Raw genomic sequence first — 22,802 nt, 5'->3', positions numbered from 1 at the left:
AAGGAGGCTCCTGCAGCTCCGAGAGATGTGCAGTGCGGAATTTTTGAAAAGGCTGTCCACGAGACACAGAATGCTCTCATAGCTTATGACAATTTGGCAGGGAGGCTGTAGTGTTTCCCAGCATCACTCAGAATCATTATATGGCTGAAGACAAAGCAGTTCAGTTTCATCCTCAGGAGGATCTCCATCAGACCTGAATGACTCACTGTCTTGGACCAAGGCTGAGAATCAGGTTTTTAGTCCCTCATGAAGTTTTTTTTCAGTAAACAAGAGCTGGAAAGTGCTTGCGAGGAAAAATTAGGCTAGTTCAGATCTGCGTGTTACCACAGCACCCGGGTTTGCACAGCATGCTGCAGACAGCAAACGGAAGCAAGAAGGATCCAGCAGAGTCTTGGACAAGCTTCAACGAGACAAAAGTTGGGTTCTAAAAAGAGCTAAACTGCCTGAGCTGAGGCAATAATCCCAAATGGTAAACATCCCTCCTTCCAACAGATATTGTCTAAACCTGTGCTCTTTAGCAGCTCAGCACAAGACAGCATTATGTATTGAGCCTGGCAGCACCAGCAGTTCCCGGCTCTATGATACCTACCAGAGCCAACCGTGCTACTGTCTAGTGTCTTACAAAAAACCTGAGGATTAGAGTCTGGTAAACTTTCCCTGAGCTACCTTATTATACCTAAATAACAAAAGGGAACTACAATTCCTACTGAACATTTGAGATCAACTCCACTCTTTATTCAATTATAGAAATACTCATCTTGTTGCAGATTTAAAAAAAAATCCCAACATAAACCTCAAACCCATTACAACTGAGTTATATAAACAGGCCAGTTCCTTTTCTATCGGAAAAGATCAGTAAAACACTTAGCAACTCCATTGGCATATTGGTAAGGATGAATTCTGCTGGAAGGATCTGGACTGGCCTGAAGAATTAAAGAGGACACTGACTTCAATTCCACAGCAAAGGTCAAAAAAAGACTCTGACCAAACTGCAGCAGAATTTTCCTGGGCTCTCAACAGCACAGAGAAGATGCTAATGTGCACAACTGCTAAAAGAACTCCAAATCAGAAAAAATAAATAAGTGTTGGGTAAGCATGTATTTTCTAGATATCATCCTGCCAACACCAATATTATATTTACACAGCTGGGATGTGTTCATGTTTTGTAAGAAGTAGCATGAGATTTGGAGACAATCCAGAAGCTCTCAACTTCTAAAGCTTCCTGTATGAAACATTTTTGCCATTCCACTGAGTCTGAGAAACACAAACTTAAAACATAATTTGCTAAAAAAGTAACTTCTTTAGGAGATCACTGGTTCACTGATGATGCCCAGTCCCAACTAAAGCTCACTATATCTCTTTATGAGAAATGTGCATTCACTTCTCACATTTATCATGTGATCAAGCATATTTTTTATTCCCTTCTTGTAACAACAAAGGAAAAAAAAGGCTTAGCTTCACCATTTCTGGGAGCCCTAAACCAGCATAAAGGATCATCTTTTTTTTCAGATTTATATTATGAACTTTTTGATGCATTTTTAATTGAATATTCTGGTGAGCATCAGATTCCCTTAACACCTACAGTCTACTGCTCAAAAGCAAGATTAATTTTTTTAAGGACTAAATTAAGAGATGAAGTACTACTTCTGATTTTTCTATTAAAGTAAATGCTGTCCCCCAAAATACAGGGAAGTAAATCATCAAAGTGGAGGTAAACAATCTATCTGCCTTTAGAACAACAAGACAATATCAGCAAAACTAAGTAGACTACTGAACCTCAACAGACAGCTGTAATTGCTCAGTGAAGTGAATATGCATTGTCAGGATAAAGAAAAAACAACCCTAAACAAAGACAGGACTTCTAGATACAGCCAAAAAAGACATTAACTTAATGATGCAAATGCAAATTAAGTAGATTGCAGACTGCCTAAACAATACAGAAAAAAATCTATCACATTAAAGCAAATAAGCTTAAAAGGATCATCCTTGCCAACATAATTACAGAAACCTTTTAAAGGCCAGGCAAATGATAACGCATGTTCATACAGGTTTTTTAGAACCTGTTATAATTTTTCAAAGTAACAATAAATTGTGTCAATTACAGCATAACATTGTCAGGGGAGGATTTAAAAGTGCAAACTACAAAAGGAAGGTTTATTTTTAAGCCTCCTTTAACAATATATGGTATTACATATATAAATAAATTGCTCTTATATGATCTCACTAGAAAACTGTATATTTGGCCATACATGGTAAAATCTGGACAGTTAAAATGTATGACAACTTGATGAACAGCTAATAAATTTTAATCAATATATCACATACCACTGTTGCCTTACTGTGACCTCATTTTAATGACCACTAGAGGATGCTATGAGAACAATTAGACAGTAAAAAGAACACAGGGACTGTATCTTGCCTATGAAATACCTTCATTTACAGAAAAATGTCAGTTTATGAACTGCTCCAGGGTTACTTAAGTTGAAACAAAGAGTTGTCTCATAAGCTTTTCAGACACTTGGCAAAAGAAATGAACCTCAGAAATTCATAAACGCACACGCTTTCAAAATAAGAAAAATTAGATTTACTTCCTTCTTCCACGTGCCACACACCTAAAGTATCCTTGTATTTAAAACTAGGAGACAAGGAACAGCTTTCCAACCAAGTGGACCATTTGATGAATATTCCTTTGGGTATTATAATTCATAAGAAAATAACCTTAGAATTAGTTTTACATATGATAAACTATTCAGTTGCATACTTACTTCATCCATTTTCATGCAAGTGCCAAAATCTGCCAGCTTCAGATGCCCGTGTTTATCTAAAAGCATATTGTCAGGCTTCACATCTCTGTGTATCAAGCCCATGGAGTGAATTGCATCAAGGGCAAGAACAACTTCGGCTGTGTAGAACTTCGCCCATTTCTCAGGCACATCGTAATTGCTCATCAGGTTTACAAGATCTCCGCCTGGCATGTATTCCATTACCATGTACAAGTATTTGTCATCTTGAAAGGCACAAAATAGCTGCAATGGTTAAAAAAGAAAAAAGGGAAAAGAAAAAAGAGCAATTACTTTTCAGAGACAGCCAGGAAAAAGAATAAAGTGCTGTATCTTGACATTTTATCAAAACTGAGCTTATGTTTTCAAGACTGATGAACAGTAGCTTTCTTTTTTACATTCAGATAATCTACATCTTCTATTAATTATGACAGTACACTAAAATTTACTGAACTTCAAAATCCCCTCATTTTCATTTTTTAAGAGAGCGGAAAAGATCTCCTAATTATTTTACTAGTATAAGCTTCCATATATCCATGTTTCTTGGCATTAAACAGTATCACTGAATCAAAATGCAAGATATCAGATCTGAGAAAGAAGCACCATGTATTCATTTGAAAAATAGTGCAATGGTGAATAGCATCTTACACTGTTTCTAGATTTCATTTATTATAAATCTCTTTATCTCTGTACATATTTAGAAAAATGTTTGTCAGTACTGATTTTTTCCTAAATCAACATGCATATTGAAATAAGAAAGAAAAAATAAAAGCTCCTGAAGAGAACTGTAATACAATACAAAGAAATCATACTTAACAATAAATAATGGTCTGGTATAGGTTGCAGGTAATATGTTGCCTAATGGCATGGTAGTGAAAGTAAGTTTAATCTCTCTAAAACGTATTTCAGACACAGAGTGCTAAAGTTTTAGAGATATCACCCAGCAACTGCCAGGTCTGAAAACAGCCCAAAGCAGCAAAAAGCATTACTACCAAATGTTCAGTGACGGGTGTTGAAAAGTCTCTGAAAGTCTCTCACCTTATTTCTCAGGGAACACTGCTCCTTTACACTCAAAACTAAAATTGTTCATATATTTAACTTACCCACACAAAATTCAAAGGCAATTGAAAACAAAAAGGATGAGAGGAAAGGAGGAAATAAGAAACAGCAGGTTTGAGGAAGATAAAAGAACCATGAAAGGCAGGAATGTTATTAAGGAGATTCGATCATTAGATTAAAATTTATTGCATATCAGTGACAGAAGACCTATATTATAAACACATTTTATACATATATATATTGCACTGCAGTTGTTTTCATAAATTGATGGTATATACAATATCTGATAATGCACTAGGTCATTAAAATCTAAATTAAAATCCGAAATAATCTCTGTGTTCTAATATAAAAGGATATTAATATAACATAGTAATTAATAACAACATTATGCCTTTATACGACACTTTCATTATTGTCCTCAAGGGATTTCATTACGAAAAAAAAATATATATCTAGGGCTCTGGTTTTACTTGTTTTTTACATAAAAAAGCAAGCACAGAGAAGCAGTGTGGTCTGTCCCAGTTTCTAGCTCAGAACAGGACCTACATTTTCTTAAAACCAGCTCACTGTCCTATCCCATCGGACCACGTTACCTAAATATATCACACGAACACACTTCATCATGGAAGGCACAACTGAGACTACACTTGAATTCATTTGCTATTTACAAACACACACATACATTTATATCATGCTTGCTACATACTTTTTTGAAAACTGAGTGTCATACATGTCTGCTTACTTTCAACTGCATGTGAAAAATAATTCCAGGCAACTACTGTCATCAGAATAAATACAAGGAATTGAATAAAAATGCATCTATTTGGTTAAGTATTTCTCCTTAATATAGGCAAGAAATAAAAAATCCTTTCAAAAACATTTCTTGCATACACGAGGTAAAGTGTTACAAAGAACATATGGAAACCTTAAAGCCAGCTTTTACTACTGAATATCCAGAAGCATGGTAATACATGTGAGAGCATTTAAATGTATTAATTATTTAACAAAATTAAGTACTCTCTAAGCATATGCTTTCACTACTCATTTTATTAATTGGTGTAATTTACAGGTTACAACAAATTGCAATATTTAGTACTAATTCTTCCCAAAGGCATAATTCGTACAACCAACATGATAATGTTACATGTCATGAGACAGCTGCGAGTAACAGCGTTGGAGAAGACCAGCTGAAGAAGTCAGCTCTCCATTACTTGGATAACACATCTGAGCTGAGATGCAGGAACTGACCGCTGAACAGAAGGGGGTTCTCAGCAAACCTCTACTACAACCTGCCGTCTCGCAGACCAGAAGTGCGCACTCATCCACCTACCAAATCGCACCTGACAGGAACTACCTAAAGCACTCTTCATTCTAAATGCCTCTGATCAACTGATCGTATCATAAGGTAAGACTGGAAATAATGCTGACATTTGTTTCCACATTTCTACACAAGATTTTTCTTAGTGGCAAGGTAACCTCCCTACTATTCCAAGTATTTATGTGGATAGTTCACAAAACTGTTTAATTCTGTTAAACGCATGTGTAGTGACTAAAATGTAAATTAATCTACACAGCCAAATACACAAAACTCAGTGAAACTGCTGTAAATAATTATCTTTAAAAAGTAAAATCTGAACCTAACTCATTATTTCAGTTTAGATGTAAATTCAAGACCAGCTCAAGACTCAGAAAGGTTTATGTCTTTATCATTATTATTATTTTACTCTTACATATCTTCCTTACCTGAACGACCCATGGACTATTGGCGAAGGCCATGATATCTCTTTCTTCCCAGAAAAAGGCTGAATCTGATCTCTTGATCATTTCAAATTTACTAAGTAGCTTCATTGCATACACTTTCTGTGTCATTTTATGACGAACCTGTTGGTTGACAAAGAAGAGAAACAACCATAATATACTTCTGCTACGTGCAAATCGCTTTCTGGGATGTGATACACTCCAGGTCTTTATATATCCAATTTTCTACAAAGCAGGGATTTGAGAGCTTCCAAACCTGGAAAGAAAAACCTAACAGCTGCTCAAAAAAAACCATCACAGGGGTGGAACAAGGAGGATGGCAGATGAAGGAAGATGTGCCAGAGCCTGGGCAGCTGCTGCAGCTGTTGCTGCAGCCCCAGGGGAGTTTCAGGGCCAGGAGCAGGACGTGCCCCAGGGCTCTTAGGAGGTGGCTGGTTATTGAAGATGCACTGATAACAAGCGCGTGTTTGTTCTTCCTCACTATGGCTGTGAGTATATAAAGGAGAGCTGACTCCACTAGTCTACATACTCAAATTGAAACCAATAAAAACAAACAAAACAAACACACACACACACCCCCCAAAACAACCAAAAACTCAAAATGAGAAAAGCACCATCATTCTCTAAAGAACTGGACTGCTCTTAACATTTTCAGACTGAAAATGCCCACTTCAAATCACCCAGGGCACTAAAAAAGAAGATGATATAATTGTGTTTACACAAGATAAAGGAAATTCTTGTCTATTCCCCCTTCAAAATTCTATCATGTAAGAAGAAATAAAATGCAACTGTTTCTATTTTCTTATTCTGAACACCAGCTGTCCGTTGCATTCATTCATGTTAAAAATTTTGCCAGCAATCCACTTCAGCCTCTTCACAAAAAAGATTGTTCCTATTTCTTTTCTTAAGTGGTTCTTAAATTCACTTTAAATAGTGTAAAATTGATAACATAAATCTTGTTGGAAAACTGAAATTAAAACTTCTATGACAAAATCTACAAATATTTTGGAATATTTCATCTGAATATGGACATGAAACAAAATCCTTAAAGACTGTAAAGCCATTACCCTGTTAAGGAAACTGTTAGATTTATGCTGCTTTATGAAACAACTACTGAAGGACCAGTTTTTTAACATTCTGGAGTGTATCCTGCAGAAATCGAGGTGAGACCTGTTCAGCCATAAGATGCCAGAGTCAGCGCAAAAAAAAAACCTAACTGCATCTTAAGCTTCTGCATATTTTCGTCACATGAATATAAAAATTTTAGTGGACTAATTTGCAAACTCAGAATGAAATGGTTACAACTTTCTGGCACTTAGAAACCCCACATTTAGCAAAATAAACCATATCCCCTAACCTTTTCGTTTTACATAACACTGCAGGTTTAATTATGCTACTTGAAAGACTGTTTAATAGGCTCTCTTCCTGAAGAGCTGTAAATGCTTCAGGTCCATTATGTCTGCAGTTGGAAGCTTCAGAGAGGCACCTATTTGGTCAATAAATCTGGGAGCACCAATGTCCTGCTCCTAAGGAGCTGGAAACATTAATGTTGCTGAAGCCAACACGAATGATGTGTAGAAACAGAAGCAGCATTGGGTGAGGCAGTGATCTTGGAAAGAGAGCGTGAACAGAAAAAGGATTATTTTTGAATTTATTGTTCTTAAAATTGAGTCTTTTAATCTTAAAATATATGTACAAAAGTTTTGGATTAGCATCCTGTACAGTTTAACACCAACCAACAACCTTCTGTATAGTTAGTTCAAAAAACCTTTAACCAAACATCAAAACAGAAACACGTTATCTACCTGCATTAACAACTCCATAAGTATGTATGTTTTAAGACAGTAACAACTAGCCAGCTAGTGAAGGTATCCTAAAGAAGGATTTTGAAAACTGCCTCCTTCCCATTTACTAATCCCACAAGGGGTTATTTACAAAGACTTGGTGGTACACCACAAACTATACTCCATGAAGCAGAGTTTTTGTAATCCTGCTCAAAATCAGAAGAAACACAAAGACCAGCAACCTCAGAAAGATACTGTTTAGCTGAAGAGACATTTTCTGTGAAAGTTCACATAAAGCACTGCAATGTATTTGGTAGTTTACGATTCCTTAAAATCAGTGCACACTCTTGACTGGGTGTAGTTAGTACTGCTGTCTTAATTTACTACAATAATTGTCTCCCACTACTTGGGGAAAAACAGTCTCAAAAAGTCAGCACAGCCTGAAGCAAAATCGGTGGGATGCCACCATGGAAAAAGGATACAAAGCTACGGGAGAGTGTCCAGAAGAGGCTACAAAGTTGGTGAAGGGTTTGGAGAGGAAGCCATATGAGGAGCGGCTGAAGTCCCTGAGGGGAGAGCTCATGGCGGCTGCAGCTCCCTCACAACGGAGGAGGAGGAGCAGGCACTGAACTCTTTCTTCTCTCTGGCAACCAGTGACAGAACCTGAGGGAATGTCAGGAAATATGCCAGGGGAGGTTTAGTTTGGACATTAGGAAAAGGTTCTTCACCCAGAGGGTGCTGGAGCACTGGAACAGGCTCCCCAGGGAGGTGTCACGACCCCAAGCCTGACAGTGTTCAAGGAGAAGAGGCTGGACAGTGCCCTCAGACACATGGTGTGAACTGTGGGGTTGTCACATGCAGGGACAGGAATTGGACTTAATGATCCTTGCGGGTCCCTTCCAACTCAGGACATTCCATGATTCTATGAAACTCACGCACAGGAAAGGCAAAGTAACCAGAAATCACAGTGTGTGCATCTCTATAAGGTAGTGCCAATAGGTTCAGCTGGCTAACATTTCTTGAGAATATCTCAATGTAGATTCATTCTCTGTACAAAAATGGAGGACCCAAAGCAACAACTGGCATACTGGCACAGCCAGAGGTGTGTGTGTCTTGGCTGCCTTCCAGGTAAACAGACCTACCAGTGACTTTACTTCTCGTATCACCACCATGGCCCCTGGAGACAGCCTGTTGAGCCACCAGCCACTGTGCTCTTCATCCAAAGCTATATTTGTACATACAGATATTGGCTCTTACAGCAGATTATTCATGTATTAAACTGTCGGGATGTTTCAATTTCTTCCAACCGTTTAAATGAACTGCCAAATTTAAACTGCAGCTCACCAGAGCAACTCTCAAAATAGGCAGGAAAATCCCCTCGTGCCATCAGCACTCAGTAACGTGGCCTCGTTTAACTTACAAAAATTAGTTCTAAGGTTTGAAATAATCACAAATATCCTAAAATACCTATAAGAGTAATACAAAATAACTACAGATAGGGTACCAAAGTTCATGTCCTGACAAATTTTCAGGTAACAGACTGCGATGCTTTACTTGTGCTAGTACACAAGTATATATCAGCAGTGGCTGGGGAACTAAAACCAATAAACAAAGCACTTAATGGGGAAAAAAAACAAACAACCCCCAACACATCAAACACAACACCGCCATCAACTAAACCAGTACCTGCTTACACAGGCTATGACAACCACTGGTTTGAAACACCACTCTTTTCTACCCAAACACAAGACAGAGTTAGCCTTGCTTTAATTTTCTGTTCCAGTACACAATCAAGTCAGTCTGCTGTGCCGCTGTATCATTACTGTACTTTATGACTGGACCTGGGAGAAGAAACCGAGGATATGTTTCAATTTCAAATGAAGAGGATTTTTCCTCAAGTGTAAACAAACGAGGTACTCACGATCTGCTTTCATAAATTACTGCTTCTGCATAACCACAAGTAACATATTAAGCACCATAATTCAATTTTTCTGTCTGCCCTAGCCACCAGTTGCTTCTATTCACAGCACTGTGTAAGAGAAGCAGTGATCTGGCAGCTGGCAATTATTTTCTTAGCTTTCCCCATCACCACGGACCCAGTAAAGCCAGAGGCCAGAGCTCAAGAGTAGAGTTTAATACTTCTGGAGTTATAGGAAATTGTTTTTCCACCAAAGTCAGAAGCTCAAACCAGAGTCATCTGATCTCTCTTTAGTCGACCAAATTTTTAAATTTTTTTTGGGGGGTAAAAGCAAGGCTTTTTAAAAAAACCCTAGGTGTAAGATACAGCAATAGAGAAAGTGTTTTCTTCCTTGCCAGAACCCAAAAAGCTTATCTCTGCGCACCACTTCTTTCACAAGAAAGTGCTGTGCTGGAGCAGAAAGCTTTTGGGAAACAAAATTAAATTAAGGAGATTGTAGCTAATTTATGCGGTATGTTAACATACTCATTTTTTGGCTTGTTATATTTAACCATTACAAATATTTAACAAATATTTGTGCTATAAATATTTACAAACAATGGCTCACACTGATAACATGACATTCATGAATTTAACTCATGTACTTAATCATGTTTTATTTATGGTTCTTTCTGCGCTGAGCCCCTACTGAAGCAAATTTCTATTTTGATCACAGAATGTGTTGCAAAATACCCCGATTACTGCAAATCCATCATCTGCAACTATGGTGTTAACATTCTGAACAGAGTAGAAATAGATATGGCTTAGCTCAGGAGTTTAAACTTGTATCATACCTTGTGAGGCAAAACATCTAGGTATGCATGCCCTCATCACCAGCTAATATTAGTTCAGATGCACAGCTGTATTTATTAACATGCTGCTTTTTGTCTGTAAGACTACGTAACACCATGATTTCTACTTGTATTTTTATATTCCAGAAAAGGAGTGTTCTTTCAAATTGACACAAAACGAACACAGAAGTTCCCTTCCAGTACCAAGCATTCTTAGAGGTATTTTTAATCTGGGAATCGGGGGGGCTTGAAGGGCTTATTTAAAGAATCCAAACCCCCGTAAACAACAAAAAAACAAACATTATTATATGACCAAGTTACTATGCATTTTAATGTTTTGCTATAATGATGAGGCAAATGACAAGTAAAGTTGGTCTTTGAACTACCAAACTGCAAAATGTACACTGTGAAAAATCATCTCTATTTTAGAATTTAAATTGTGCACAACACAGTAAATTAAGGAAAACAAGTTTCCATTCTAAGCCAGAACAAACTGAAAACTTACATTTAAAATGAAATGTTAAAAAGCAAATGAAAATCATTTAGAAAAAAACCCTTACATTCCTAGAAATACACATATGAAAACAATGTATTTTGATTTCAGAAGCACATCAGAAATACAATTCTATTTGATGTTTCCACAGCAAATATATCAGTGTGACATCCAAAAAATGAACATGACCTCTGTTATTGGGATCTTCTATTTTTCATCTTCCCCCCTGCAACAAATGGACGAGGAACTCTGCTCCTTACAACTTGATTCTTCCCTGACTTCCCATACAAGTGCATGAAAAAAGAGCATCCCTATTAGCTACGACAGGTGAATATATATAATGACAAAAATGTATCACAGTGTCACAGTATGTTTGGGATTGGAAGGGACCTCAAAAGATCATCTAGTCCAATCCCCCTGCTGGAGCAGGAACGCCTAGGTGAGGTCGCACAGGAACATGTCCAGGTGGGTTTTGAGTGTCTCCAGAGAAGGAGACTCCACAACCTCCCTGGGCAGCCTGTTCCAGTGTCTGTCACCCTTACTGAGAAGAAGTTTTTTCTCAAATTTAAGTTGAACCTCTTGTGTTCCAGCTTGATCCCATTACCCCTTGTCCTATCATTGTTTGCCACCGAGAAGAGCCTGGCTCCATCCTCATGGCACTCACCCTTTATATATTTATAAACATTAATGAGGTCCCCCCTTAGTCTCCTCTTCTCCAAACTAAAGAGACCCAGCTCCCTCAGCCTTTCTTCATAAGGGAGGTGCTCCACTCCCTTAATCATCTTCGTTGCCCTACGCTGGACCCTCTCCAGCAGTTCCCTGTCCTATATGTCTTATAGAAGACTTCAAATAAACCACTTGACATGACTGCCAGTGAAGAGACAAAGAACAGACCATCTTCTCATGAAGATCCCTGCAGCAGCCCCTTCTCAAATAAGTAAGGTTCTGCTGAAGGTTTTGCGTTTGTTTTTATGTCTTGCCAACAAGGATACAAAAGCATTTGCAAGATACCTATTTATTCTTTAAAGACTTATTGGAAAATGGAGATCTTTGAAAATACTCCTCTCCATAATTTATAAATTCTTCTGGACAACAATGAAGTGCAAATGACCCAGAAAGAAAAAGGTGAGAGGGAACTACACTGTCATGTTGTCAAATTTGGATGAAGTTGCATTAAAAAATAACCAAAATAAATGGAACAGAAATTCTGGTAAAATGTTGTTAACAGCCACATGAATTACATCTAAATCTGCAAATCACCCATGAGCCAAACACATAGTGTTAGGCTAGTCACAGTTGGTTTCTTTTTCCCCAATTCGACCCAATTTCACTAACATGGAAAAATGTAAATATTTTTATAAATGTATAAAAAAGCATTGCCATTATATGTTGTGTATCTCCTATAAGCACTTCATGACTAACATCTTGCCACATTCCTCAACAATACTCAAGAAAATCTTTGTATTTTCCGAAATTGCTGTACATTACAGAAGACAACACAATTTTCCCAGCTTCCTAGTGCAAAGTTAGCACAGAACAGTACGATGTCAGTTCCATGTCAAAAGGCACAAGCAAAAGGGTAATTTTTGTAACCTTGTGGTAAACAAAATAACAAGCTTCAATTGCTGCAAAACAGTTGTTCCCCTCTCCATTGACTTGCTTCACATCTCTCTTTTAAAAAAAGCTTACACAGACATATATCATGGATCAGCTGATACGCACTTATCTGTTAGCTCCTGATAACCTGTCCCTGGTGTTTGTATTCTCAGATTCTATTTGGAGTCTTTCAACGCATCTTATACATATGCTCACATTTTTTTGCTATTTCTTACACAGTATGACTTGGAAATCCAGGAAAAATCAAAATTAAATGAAAAGCAGACTATGCATGATATAGTAAGTTATTTTTGGTATTTTGATTGCCCTTTTTAAAAAATAGAATTTCTCTGCAATATAAATTTGAAAAGTAATCCCACTCTTACATTAGATATTATGAAGGACACAATGTCAAGTGGGCAATGTTAAAAGTGTCTTAAAAAAATCTTACATTAATCATATCAGTTAAATATAAAGCAAGCATATCACAATTATAAGAATAAACCAAAATTTTTTGTTGCACTACTAGATTGCTCTTTCCTATATAAATTTCAGATATTATTATACAGTGATGCTTACAGCCAAAAAAATTTAGAATTGCCATGAACTACCTTTTCATTTCAATCAAAGGATAGCAAACTGTTTGCCAAGTACTTCTTTTCCAACCCATCACATTTCAAACTCAGATGTACTGTTCACTATGCAAAGAAATGATCTCATGATACAAGAAAAAAAAACACTTAGCCTTCAAAAGAATGCATTTTTAGATGTAAGGCATGCAAGATCGAGTAAGGTTTTGGCTAGGGCCATGAATCTGTCTAATCATTAAATCATTACATTCTTACCAGCTGCACTTCTCCAAAAGCCCCTCTTCCAATCACCTTAACGACATCATAGTCTTCAGCTTTCATTTGTAAAGCTCGGATTTTTTCCACAATCTTCTCGTCTAAAACAAATCAAATAAAAGTAGTATTCTATTAACGCACGCATTATCAAAAGAATTTTCTCATTTTCATTTACAGTCAAAATAAGCTACTTTCATTTAAATATTTAGAGCCTTCTTGGCAATTCTCAAAGTCTGCAGTCACTATTAACAGCCTCTTAACCATTTACCTTTAGATGTTACAACTGAAATGGCTTTTGGACTTTGCTGACTCTCATTTCACACCTCTAATAATCATTCACAAGCTTACAGGAAGACTCTGGCAATGAAGAGAACCAGAGATGCCTATCTGGAATTTCAAGGCGATTATTCCTTGCCACCTGCTGTGCTGCCAGGACCCGCTGCCGTGCCACGGGTAAGGCAGGCGTGAAGTACCTGGCACACACAAAAGCGCTGCTACTGCAACCTGCTTCTGCACACCTGGAGGGGTCAACTGCAGTCAGTCGGCGAGGAATATAACTCAATAACCTTCATGTACAGCTTCAGATCACGCAGGGATACGACTTCAGATCGACTCAATTCATTCCATTTGAAATATTAATTCAAGGTTACTTATGCTTGCGTAACTGCTGGCCATCTCAAAGTGCGTTATAGTGTTCACTCCATGTGTTGTTCTACACTTTTTACAAATAGGTCTATAATGCTCTGTTCAAGTATCCTCTGGTACAATATTCTGGAGATAAGCTCTGTCTTTTCAGTATTTTTCTTGTTGGCAGTTGCGGGAATCTGTAAGGGAAACCAGTGAAATTCTGACCTCTGACGAATTATAAAACCATGCTAGGTCCTAGATTCTTTAATTTGGTAAATGTAGCATTCCTGGCTAAACACATTTTAAAAATCTATTCTTATTACAAGGACAAAAGATAGTGGGAGCAATCAATGGAATCCATAATAGTGGAGGTAACTTTTCTTAAGCGACAGGCTTTGACACTGGCCCCATACCGGCCTAGAGGAAGAACAAAATTAAGCAGAACAGGTTGGCTGAAGCAAGATCTCTACAGGGAGGAGCATTGTCCTAAAAGCTGTGGAAGTTTATACTCAGAGAGCAGCAGATGTGTGTATTGTAAAGCCCCTGTTTAGGGTCAAAGACCATGCAATTTGATCCCAAGAAAAGGAATTAAAGGTGATCTGAATACAGGAAAAAAAAAAGATCAGAGATACAGTTAATTCAGTATGACATTAAAGATGACATCGTCAGCAGGGAGTTAATGATAATGAACATCTAGCAAATAGTTTAACCATTCCTGTGGATTCACAAAGAGCAACCTGGCAGGCTACAAGCAACCCAGGAGATACCTGACCATCAAAAACATTTATTTTGACCCAAGAGAGCACCAAGGCCAATCAGGGAAGCACTCTGATCTGCTACTCAGAAACAAGAATGAACTGACCAGGGATGACAAAGCCTGTGGCAGCCTTGGCTGAAGCAACCATGAGATGGTGGAATTTAATATCCTGAGAGAACTGAGGAAGGAAAATAGCAGACCTCGGATGTCAGGAGAACAGACTACAGCTTGTTCAACAACCTCAGTGACCGGATCCCATGGGACACTGCTGTGGAGGGTAGAAGAGTGGGTTGATCTTCAAAGATGACACATATATAGCACAGAATGGTCTGTTCTAGTTAGCTAGAAATGGAGCAGGCATGGCAGAGAGCCAGTTTGGCTGAATGGGCAACCTCGGCCTCAACTCAAGCACAAAAAACAAAGGTTTCGAACATAGAGGAAGGGATGGACTACCCAGCAGGAATCTTCCAAGTGCGTAAGGATGGAATTGGGAAAGCCAAGCTCAGCTGGAACTGAAACTAGCCAGGACTATGAAGGAAAACAAGAGCCTTGATAAATACACTGGCAATAAAAGAAATAATGAGATAAACGTGGGCCTGCTGCTCTCAGTGAGGTAGGGGATTTAGTGCCAAATGAGATGGAGAAGATAAAAGCACTCAATGCTTTTTTTGCCTCAGACTTCACTGGCAAGCTCTGCTCACAGGCCTCCCAGCTCCACACGGCTAACAGGAGAGTGTGGGGCAGTCAGGTGTCACAGTAGAGGAATTCAGAGTTAAGGACCAATAAAGCAAACTTGACCTACACAGGCCATGAGATGACACAGGATGCATCTGAGCATGCTGAAGGAGCCCTGTCAACACCATTACGAGGATGTTCTTTATCACCTTTGAAAGGTCATGGCAACTTGAGGAGCCTCCTGATGACAGGTGAAGGGCAAATGTCATCTCCAGGTTCTAGAAGGACAACAAGGAGGGTCCAGAAAGCTACAGGCTGGAACAGAAGCCTAACCTCACTGCCCACAATGACCACAGAACACGTCCCTCTGGAATGAACTTCCAAACACCTAATGGACAAGAAAGGATGGGAACAGTCAGAATGCATCTAAAAAAGACAAACTCTGTTTCATTAACCTGATTGTCTTCCATGAGGAAGCATCTGCCTTGGTGGACAAGGCGACAGCAGTAGATATTTCCTCTCCTTGACCGTAGCATGACTTTCAACACAGCATCTCAAAGTATCGTTGTAGTCAAACCAGGACAACATGCATCGCACAGAGAAATTACAAGGTGGATGGAAAACTTGCTGGTCAACGGTTCAAAGTTCATACACTGGAGGGCAGGGCTGCTTATAAGAGGGACCTGGGCAGGATGGGTAAATGAGGTGACAGGAACCTCACAAAGTTCAAAGGCAAATGCAGAGTCCTGCACCTGGGGTGGAAGGACACCACACTACAGTGCAAGATGATTCTCACCAGTTGGAAGGCACCTTGACAAAGAAGACCTGAGAGCCCTTATGGACAACAAGATGAACAAAGAGAACGAGCAGCAAGCCTTTGCACCAATTGCATACAGGACTGCATTGGTAAATGCACAATCAGTAGGTTGAGGGAAGTGATTTCTCCCCTCTGCCACTTGTGAGACCGTAGCTGGAATGCTGAGTCTAGTGATGGGCTCCTCAGTGCAACAATATCAAAACATGCCCTAGCTTAATGAAAGGCCACTAAGATGCTTAGAGGGTGGGACCACATGATGCTAATAGGGAAGGTGAGGGAACTGGGATTGTTCAGCTTAGAATAGTAGAATAGTTTGGGTTGGAATGGACCTTCAAAGCTCATCTAGTTCAACCCCCCTGCAATGAGCAGGGACATCTTCAACTAGATCAGGTTGCTCAGAGCCCTATCCACTTTGGCCTTGGATGTCTCCAGGGATGGGGCATCTACAACCTCTCTGGGCAACCAGTGTTTCACCAGCCTCATTGTAAAAAATTTCTTCCTCATGTCCAGCCTTAATCTCCCCTCTTTTAGTTTCAAACCATCACCCCTTGTCCTGTCATAACAAGCCCTGCTAAAAAGTCTGTCCCCAGATGTTGCATCTCACAAGAGAGCGGAATCAATTGTTCCTGAGATGTTTCAAATGTTTTCAGATGTGTGAGATGAGATAGCAGGGATAGAAACATGTTGGGAGAGCGGGGTGTAGTTTTACATTGTTCCATTACTGGACAGAAACTCACAGGAATAACTGTTCAAAATACAATACAGAAATCACAAACAATTTTAATACAACTGCAGTGAAACTGTTTAGGCATTGGACACTGCAGTTAAGCAGTGAAAAACCCAACAATATATGAAGTAAGCAAATGAGATACCACCTGAGGAGGTACCTGTTTTATCACCCTGTGAAACACTGAGGATGAAGAAATCCTACTTGCTCTACTAAAAGATTTAATAATCTTAGTTAAAAACAATAGTACCATCTAGGGATGCAGGTATTGTGGAGGTATCAGTTATACATATGAATTGCCTATTTTGTTATAAAATGTAACAGATATGGTATAGATAACCAAAACATGGAACTAACATGAAACAAAAAACAGGCTGCAACAAGGCAAGCTCAGAGAAACCATGAAGCAACGTTGTAACTGCAACATGCTGGATTGTACGATTTCGGTCATATATCACATAACACGATCTAATTCAAGGTACAAGAGGCCTTTCAAACACTATCCTTTTACTAGAGGAGTGAATTTTCAGAAGATTTCACACAAATGAGTTTGAACATTTGTGATATCTGTATGCACTGGTACCACAGATTGTATAATATCTTACAGCCTTGCAAATTGCAACAGCACAAAGCTCCACAAAAGAAAAATGTCAGGTTTAAAGAAAGACATCAGAGGGACTGCCCAGCCCCAGAATATACTGGAATCTTATAAAAATATTGTGACATTTGAGCAAAGGTCCTAAAATATGAGAATGTCATCACATATGGCTCAGGTTTCTCCTCAACACAGGAAGGACCAGGAATGCTGGATAGCGGGAGTGTTTAAAGACAGCTTTTGATTTACTACTTGAAAATGGCACCATAACCTTTAAACAAATGAAGCTTCAACGTTCTGAAAGGGCAGGGTGTTTGGATCAGTCACTGGCAGCTGGCAGCAAGAATGTGGCTGAAGGTTACAAGTGCTTGTGAAAATTGAACAAATACCTTACTAGAAGAGTAAGGGGGAATAGGGAAGAGGTGAAAACAAAGCTTTCCTGCTCTTTAAGAAAAAAAAGTGTTTATATCCAGGTTATTTTCCTAGAAGTCAAAAGGAACATGCATCAGGCAGTTCTGGAGTGTGTAGATATGAGGAATAAAAATGTAAAAGTGCAGTTTTATCCCCACAGACCAGATGCAGTCAGTCAATGGAGCACATTAAGTCAAAAGTTGCTGCCCTAGGCAAAAGTCTGGCCAGAAGTTAAACTGAAGTTCAGCCAGGAAGTGCTGCAATCCCACACCCGCCCAAAAACAAACAAAAAGCACAACAGAAAGACTGAAGTAATCAGGGGTGCATACTAACACCTGGTCAGAGGTATGCAAGGAATAAGAAGCTGCTGGACATGTTGCAGAAGCAGCAGAAACTAGCAGGCATAGCTTCAGACAGGGGGGTGTTTCCCCCTCCAGAGAAAAGAAACAGGGACAGAAGTATTTTGTCTTGTATAACTAAAGGAGTTGAACATAGGGAAAGAGAAAGTGGCAGTTCTCTGACTTGCAGGGGACAGCATCCCGTATTTAATGAAAGCAAGCCTGATGGCAGAACTGAATTGCATTGTATCTACCAAGTACCCAAATGGAAAAGTGGTTAATAACACTGACATATAACTTGTTTATACACCTAAGACATTCTATCTTAAACACTGTGGCTCTAAATCATGCTCTGCTTGGGATATCTTGCTTATTTCATACCTCTCCCCTCACTTCTCTTACCAGAACATCATTAAGAATGGAACCAGAGCCCGACCTGCCAAGGTGACTGCAAAGATCTGGCAAGGAGTGGCCTTAAAGCAGCCAAGAGAAAACCAGAGGGGCAATTACCTCATTAACTCAATGTAAGATCTACATTGCACTACATCTCTAAGATTCTTTTTGGAATCTGACATTTCATCTGTGTCACTGACAGGAAGTATGGAGCACAGAGAATCACAATCACAATAGGAATTAACACCACACCAGGCAACGCGTTTCTTTTGGTAACCGCATGGCTGGCATATGATTCAGCAACTTCAAGAGGTATAACAAAATGTAAAGAAGGAACCAAAACTGTTACTTTTGCAAGATGTTAGTCTTAACAGATGCATCTAAGAAAGTAGTGTCTGCTTGGAGAGGAAAACGGCAACAGCAGCTTTCCAGGAGGTTTATTCAGGGGGTTGGCAAAGCTGCCACACGAGTGACACACCTGTTCTACAAGTTCCTTCTACTCTCAATACGTCCAGTGCCATTGCACTCCAGAAGTCTGCCAGCCTCCAAAACATCAGCAAATAATTTCAACACCAGAAGTTTCCAATTTTTGAGTGATGCTGGATAACACATAGGAAGTCACTGATCCATTTAGGCAGTCAAGGCTTCTGGATTGTACCAGGCCTGCTGAAGGCATCACTCCTTGTGCTGCTCCTTGGAATTCCTCAAAATCCATTCTTCGTGCCCTTCTATTCCTGATGATAACATTACACATGACTGAATATGTTTAACTGTTGCTTAGCACAACTGCTTAATTATTGAACTTTCTTCTCCCAGAAGTTAAAGTAGTTAAGAGGTTATATAGTACCTGCATAGTAGACTGAAAAAAGCACAAGCTACTAAGACATGATTGAACACTTGGCAAATCTCAGATAACAGAAAAAGTGACTTGGAAGAATTGATTCAACCTGTTGTCATAGCCTAGATGACATTAAGAAAAGAAGACCAATAAAGATTTGTTACACCGAGCCCATGCCGGAAAGCTCGAGCTTCTTTTCTAAAATAAGCAAGTGAGTTTTTGCTCTCAGAGGACTAGGAGATTCCTCTCATTGTTTTGGGAATTAGATGTTACGTTATGCTTTCCTGTCCCATGAACACTCCAGAAAAGCAGCAATTTAACCAAACTCCTAAGAATTGATTAAAGCAATACAGAAGGCTGAAAAGGAATAGTTGTACTTTTATACGAGATCCTTATGTGCCTCTTATGATAAATACATGCTCTGCTTTGGTTCAGTGCTGTAGAGAAAGAGGTAAGAAATCAAAATAGTAAGGGGAAGCAGGCAATGAAAACGTTTCCTGCATATTAAACACACAAAGATGTTCATTCTGCAAAGTGGCCACAGAAACAGGATATATGACACTCCTATAGTACAGGCAATTAATAAATTGTAGCTTTGTGAAGTGAGTTAAAACATTCGAGTTTCAGCTTGAAACTATGAGTTGAGCTGAATATCAATTAAGGTCTCAGCTGAGATGCAAACTATTTCATTTTTAAATTAAAATAAGCTATTAATAAAACATTGACCTGATTAGTAATGGTTTGCAGTAGGTCTGACGTAAGGTGTATTTAAACCTTTGGGAATACGGTAGAAAAAATAATTCCCTTCTCAAAGTGCTATGATGGAAGAATTAAGTGATTGAGTGAAAGCACAATGATTATTGCAGTCTTCTCCACAATTTTTGAATATTTGTGTAACATGGATTAAAAAAACCGTCAGCACCGACCCCGCCCCAGCAGCTTCACCTGGCACCGCAGTGTCACTTGCATGGCAGCCCCGTCACCTCCCTGCGCTGCCTCAGGAGCCTGGATGGGGGGACACAGGCTCCAGGACCCTGCACGCACTGCTTGTCAGAGTCTGTCACAACCTTTTCACAATAATTCTCATCCAGACATTTGCTATAGCTCTTCAGATGCTGAGAAAAATCAGAAGAGACAAGAACTCACAGTTCCCTAACCTAAGGGAGCAGCAACTTACTGTTCCATAAATCCTTACATTAGTTGCCAAGTCTTTCTCCAAATCCATGCTAACAAGAGGCTTCAGCAAGCACCTGTACGCTCCTTCATGTCCACTGATAATTGCTACCCCCAGAACAGTTTCCAAAACGACAAGAGATAAGTAAGGCTTCAGCAACTTTAAATCACATTAAATGGCAATGCCAGTAAGAACCCAACTGCCCTCCTGGTTTTTCCTGCACCCAAGCAGCTCCCTTTGTGCTGGCACAAATATCAGTGAAGCGAACTAACCACCCCACTCCTTGCATTCATTCTGCTCAGTTCCCCAACCTAGTTTACAAGTAACCACAACAACACTTGTGTCAGAAAGGACTTTGAACCAAATCGCCGTGGCAGGACTGATTCTTTCAGTTGCAACGCCAAAACAGTACCAGCTTCAAGTGTTTACAAAATTCTCATTTCAAAAATATATTTTAAAAAGGCATAAATTACAGAAGATATGCCATGCTATTTTCATTCTCTCCAGGCAGTACAGAAACAGGAGAGAAGTTACATGGGTGACTCTCAAAAGAGATGAACAGCCACATTACATGTGAACCAAAATAGTCAGCTCTTACTTGCTTTTTTAAAGTTCAACAGGTAAGGATGAAGTGCACCCCTGAAAACTCTTCATTAACTACTGTGGATTTTTTCTGTAACCCATCTCAGAATTTTCTTTAGCTAGTAGTTATTTCAACTGTAAAATGTCAGCTGATTGTTAAAAAAAGGCAGTAATAAAATTGTATATAAATATATAAATTGTATAAAATATATTGTCCTGGTTTTGTTAAAAACAAGTTTCTCTTTTAGTGAATTTGCCTGTCAGCTAAAGCCTTCATATTAACTGCATTTTCCTGGAGAACCAGATACATGTTTTGGTAAACCTAGCAATGGAATGCAAACTTATTGATAAGCACGGATGGACATCTCGCTAGAGGGGCGACGAGAAACCGGTGACCAAGAAACTGACCAACTGTGTATAACATTCCATTCACGTGAATACTTCATATAAAAGTGGGAGATCACAAGGATCTCGTCCCTTTTTGCCGTTTCCCTTTTCCTTATGGCTGACATTAGGAGAGGACCTTGCTAGTCGTCCCTGCGAACTGAGGCCTAGTGAGAGACTGAATCCAGCTCCAGTTGGCTGCAGAGTCCAATCCAGGACTTCAGGTGCCAGTTCTGCAGTTGCTGAGACTTTCAAGATTGGTTTTGTATATTTTGTATTATTTTCTCTATCCTTATTAGTAGCATTAGTAAAACCTCTTTAATTTTTTCCAACTCTCTTCTCTCTGTCCTTCTTTTCCTCCCAATCGCCTCTCCTTAGTGGAAAGGGGGGAGAGGGAGGGGCAAAAAGGGGGAAGTCGGCGGGGAGAGGGGGTTAACAATACATCTGCCAGGGTTTTATTGTCACCCCGCAATCTTAACCCTCGACATATATAAATATATCAAAGTATATTTTTGGTTTTCTGTCACTGCTGGTAGCTTGCAGGCCACATCAGATGCTTAATAATATTTACTACAATAATGGGAGGGAACCTAGAGTAGGAGAGGAAGCAAAAGCCTTCTAAAAAGGGAAGACAGACAGCAAGAATGTTCAGGCCATGGACAGAAAACACTTTAAAAGACAAAATACAGCTACTCTGATGTAAGAGACTTCCGTTTTCATACACTCAATACACTCCCAGATTCTGCATACAATTAATGTGGTGGGAATCACAAATATTTACACAAAGGTTCAAAAATGTTCTAAAAAGTCTAAAAGTCAACAGATGACTTCTCTGTTAGATTAAGTAAGACTGTATATACAATGATACATTTTTGAGTAATTAATTCATAAAGAATAATAACTGGTATGTGCTTTGCAAATTATGCCACTGCACTCATTTAAGATAAAAACAACATAAAAGGATTTTTCCAAATGTAGTTGGAAAAATTACAACCTAGAGTTAGTATTTTCCAATATATTTTCAGCAATACAATGACTCCCCAAAATGAAACTTCTCTGTACCAAATGGTCCTCCAAAGCCTTCTGAATATAGAAGCTCAGTTATAAAAAAAATCAGTAAAATGAAAACCAGTAATGCATTTCTGACCACTCAGCTCCCTATGACTGAGATCACAACAATGCCATTGTTTAAGGGCCACTGGCAACTTACATCTGTTTAAGAAATTATCGATGTTCTTGTTCTTTCTCAGCGCTGGATAATCCAGATCAAGGACCAAAGAATTCAAGCCATCCTGAAAAGAAATAAAAATAAGTTAATTGAGTTCTAACATTATAATTAACAACTTTTTTAAAAGTACTACACTGAGACTGATTACATATTATTCAACTCACGCATTACATTCCTAGTAGGCAAACCAAAC

The 22,802-nt window shown here is 38.9% G+C and overlaps 1 protein-coding gene across 4 annotated transcripts in view; it reads right to left on the bottom strand.

Annotated features, from left to right (window-relative positions):
- The window catches only part of ROCK2 (Rho associated coiled-coil containing protein kinase 2), a 102,735-nt gene that overhangs the window by 35,845 nt on the left and 44,088 nt on the right, over positions 1-22,802 (bottom strand). For all 4 annotated transcript variants that reach the window (XM_065055907.1, XM_065055908.1, XM_065055909.1 and 1 more), the window contains exons 2-5: positions 22,592-22,673; positions 13,064-13,164; positions 5,583-5,720; positions 2,766-3,026 (exon numbers count right to left, since the gene is read on the bottom strand). In XM_065055907.1, coding sequence (XP_064911979.1) covers positions 2,766-3,026; positions 5,583-5,720; positions 13,064-13,164; positions 22,592-22,673 — 582 coding nt within the window. The remainder of the gene's footprint in view (positions 1-2,765; positions 3,027-5,582; positions 5,721-13,063; positions 13,165-22,591; positions 22,674-22,802) is intronic.

This window comes from Columba livia, chromosome 3 (genome assembly GCF_036013475.1).
Source record: "Columba livia isolate bColLiv1 breed racing homer chromosome 3, bColLiv1.pat.W.v2, whole genome shotgun sequence".
In the NCBI taxonomy this organism is placed as follows: Eukaryota; Metazoa; Chordata; class Aves; order Columbiformes; family Columbidae; genus Columba; species Columba livia.
This window is presented reverse-complemented; position numbering and strand designations above follow the sequence as displayed.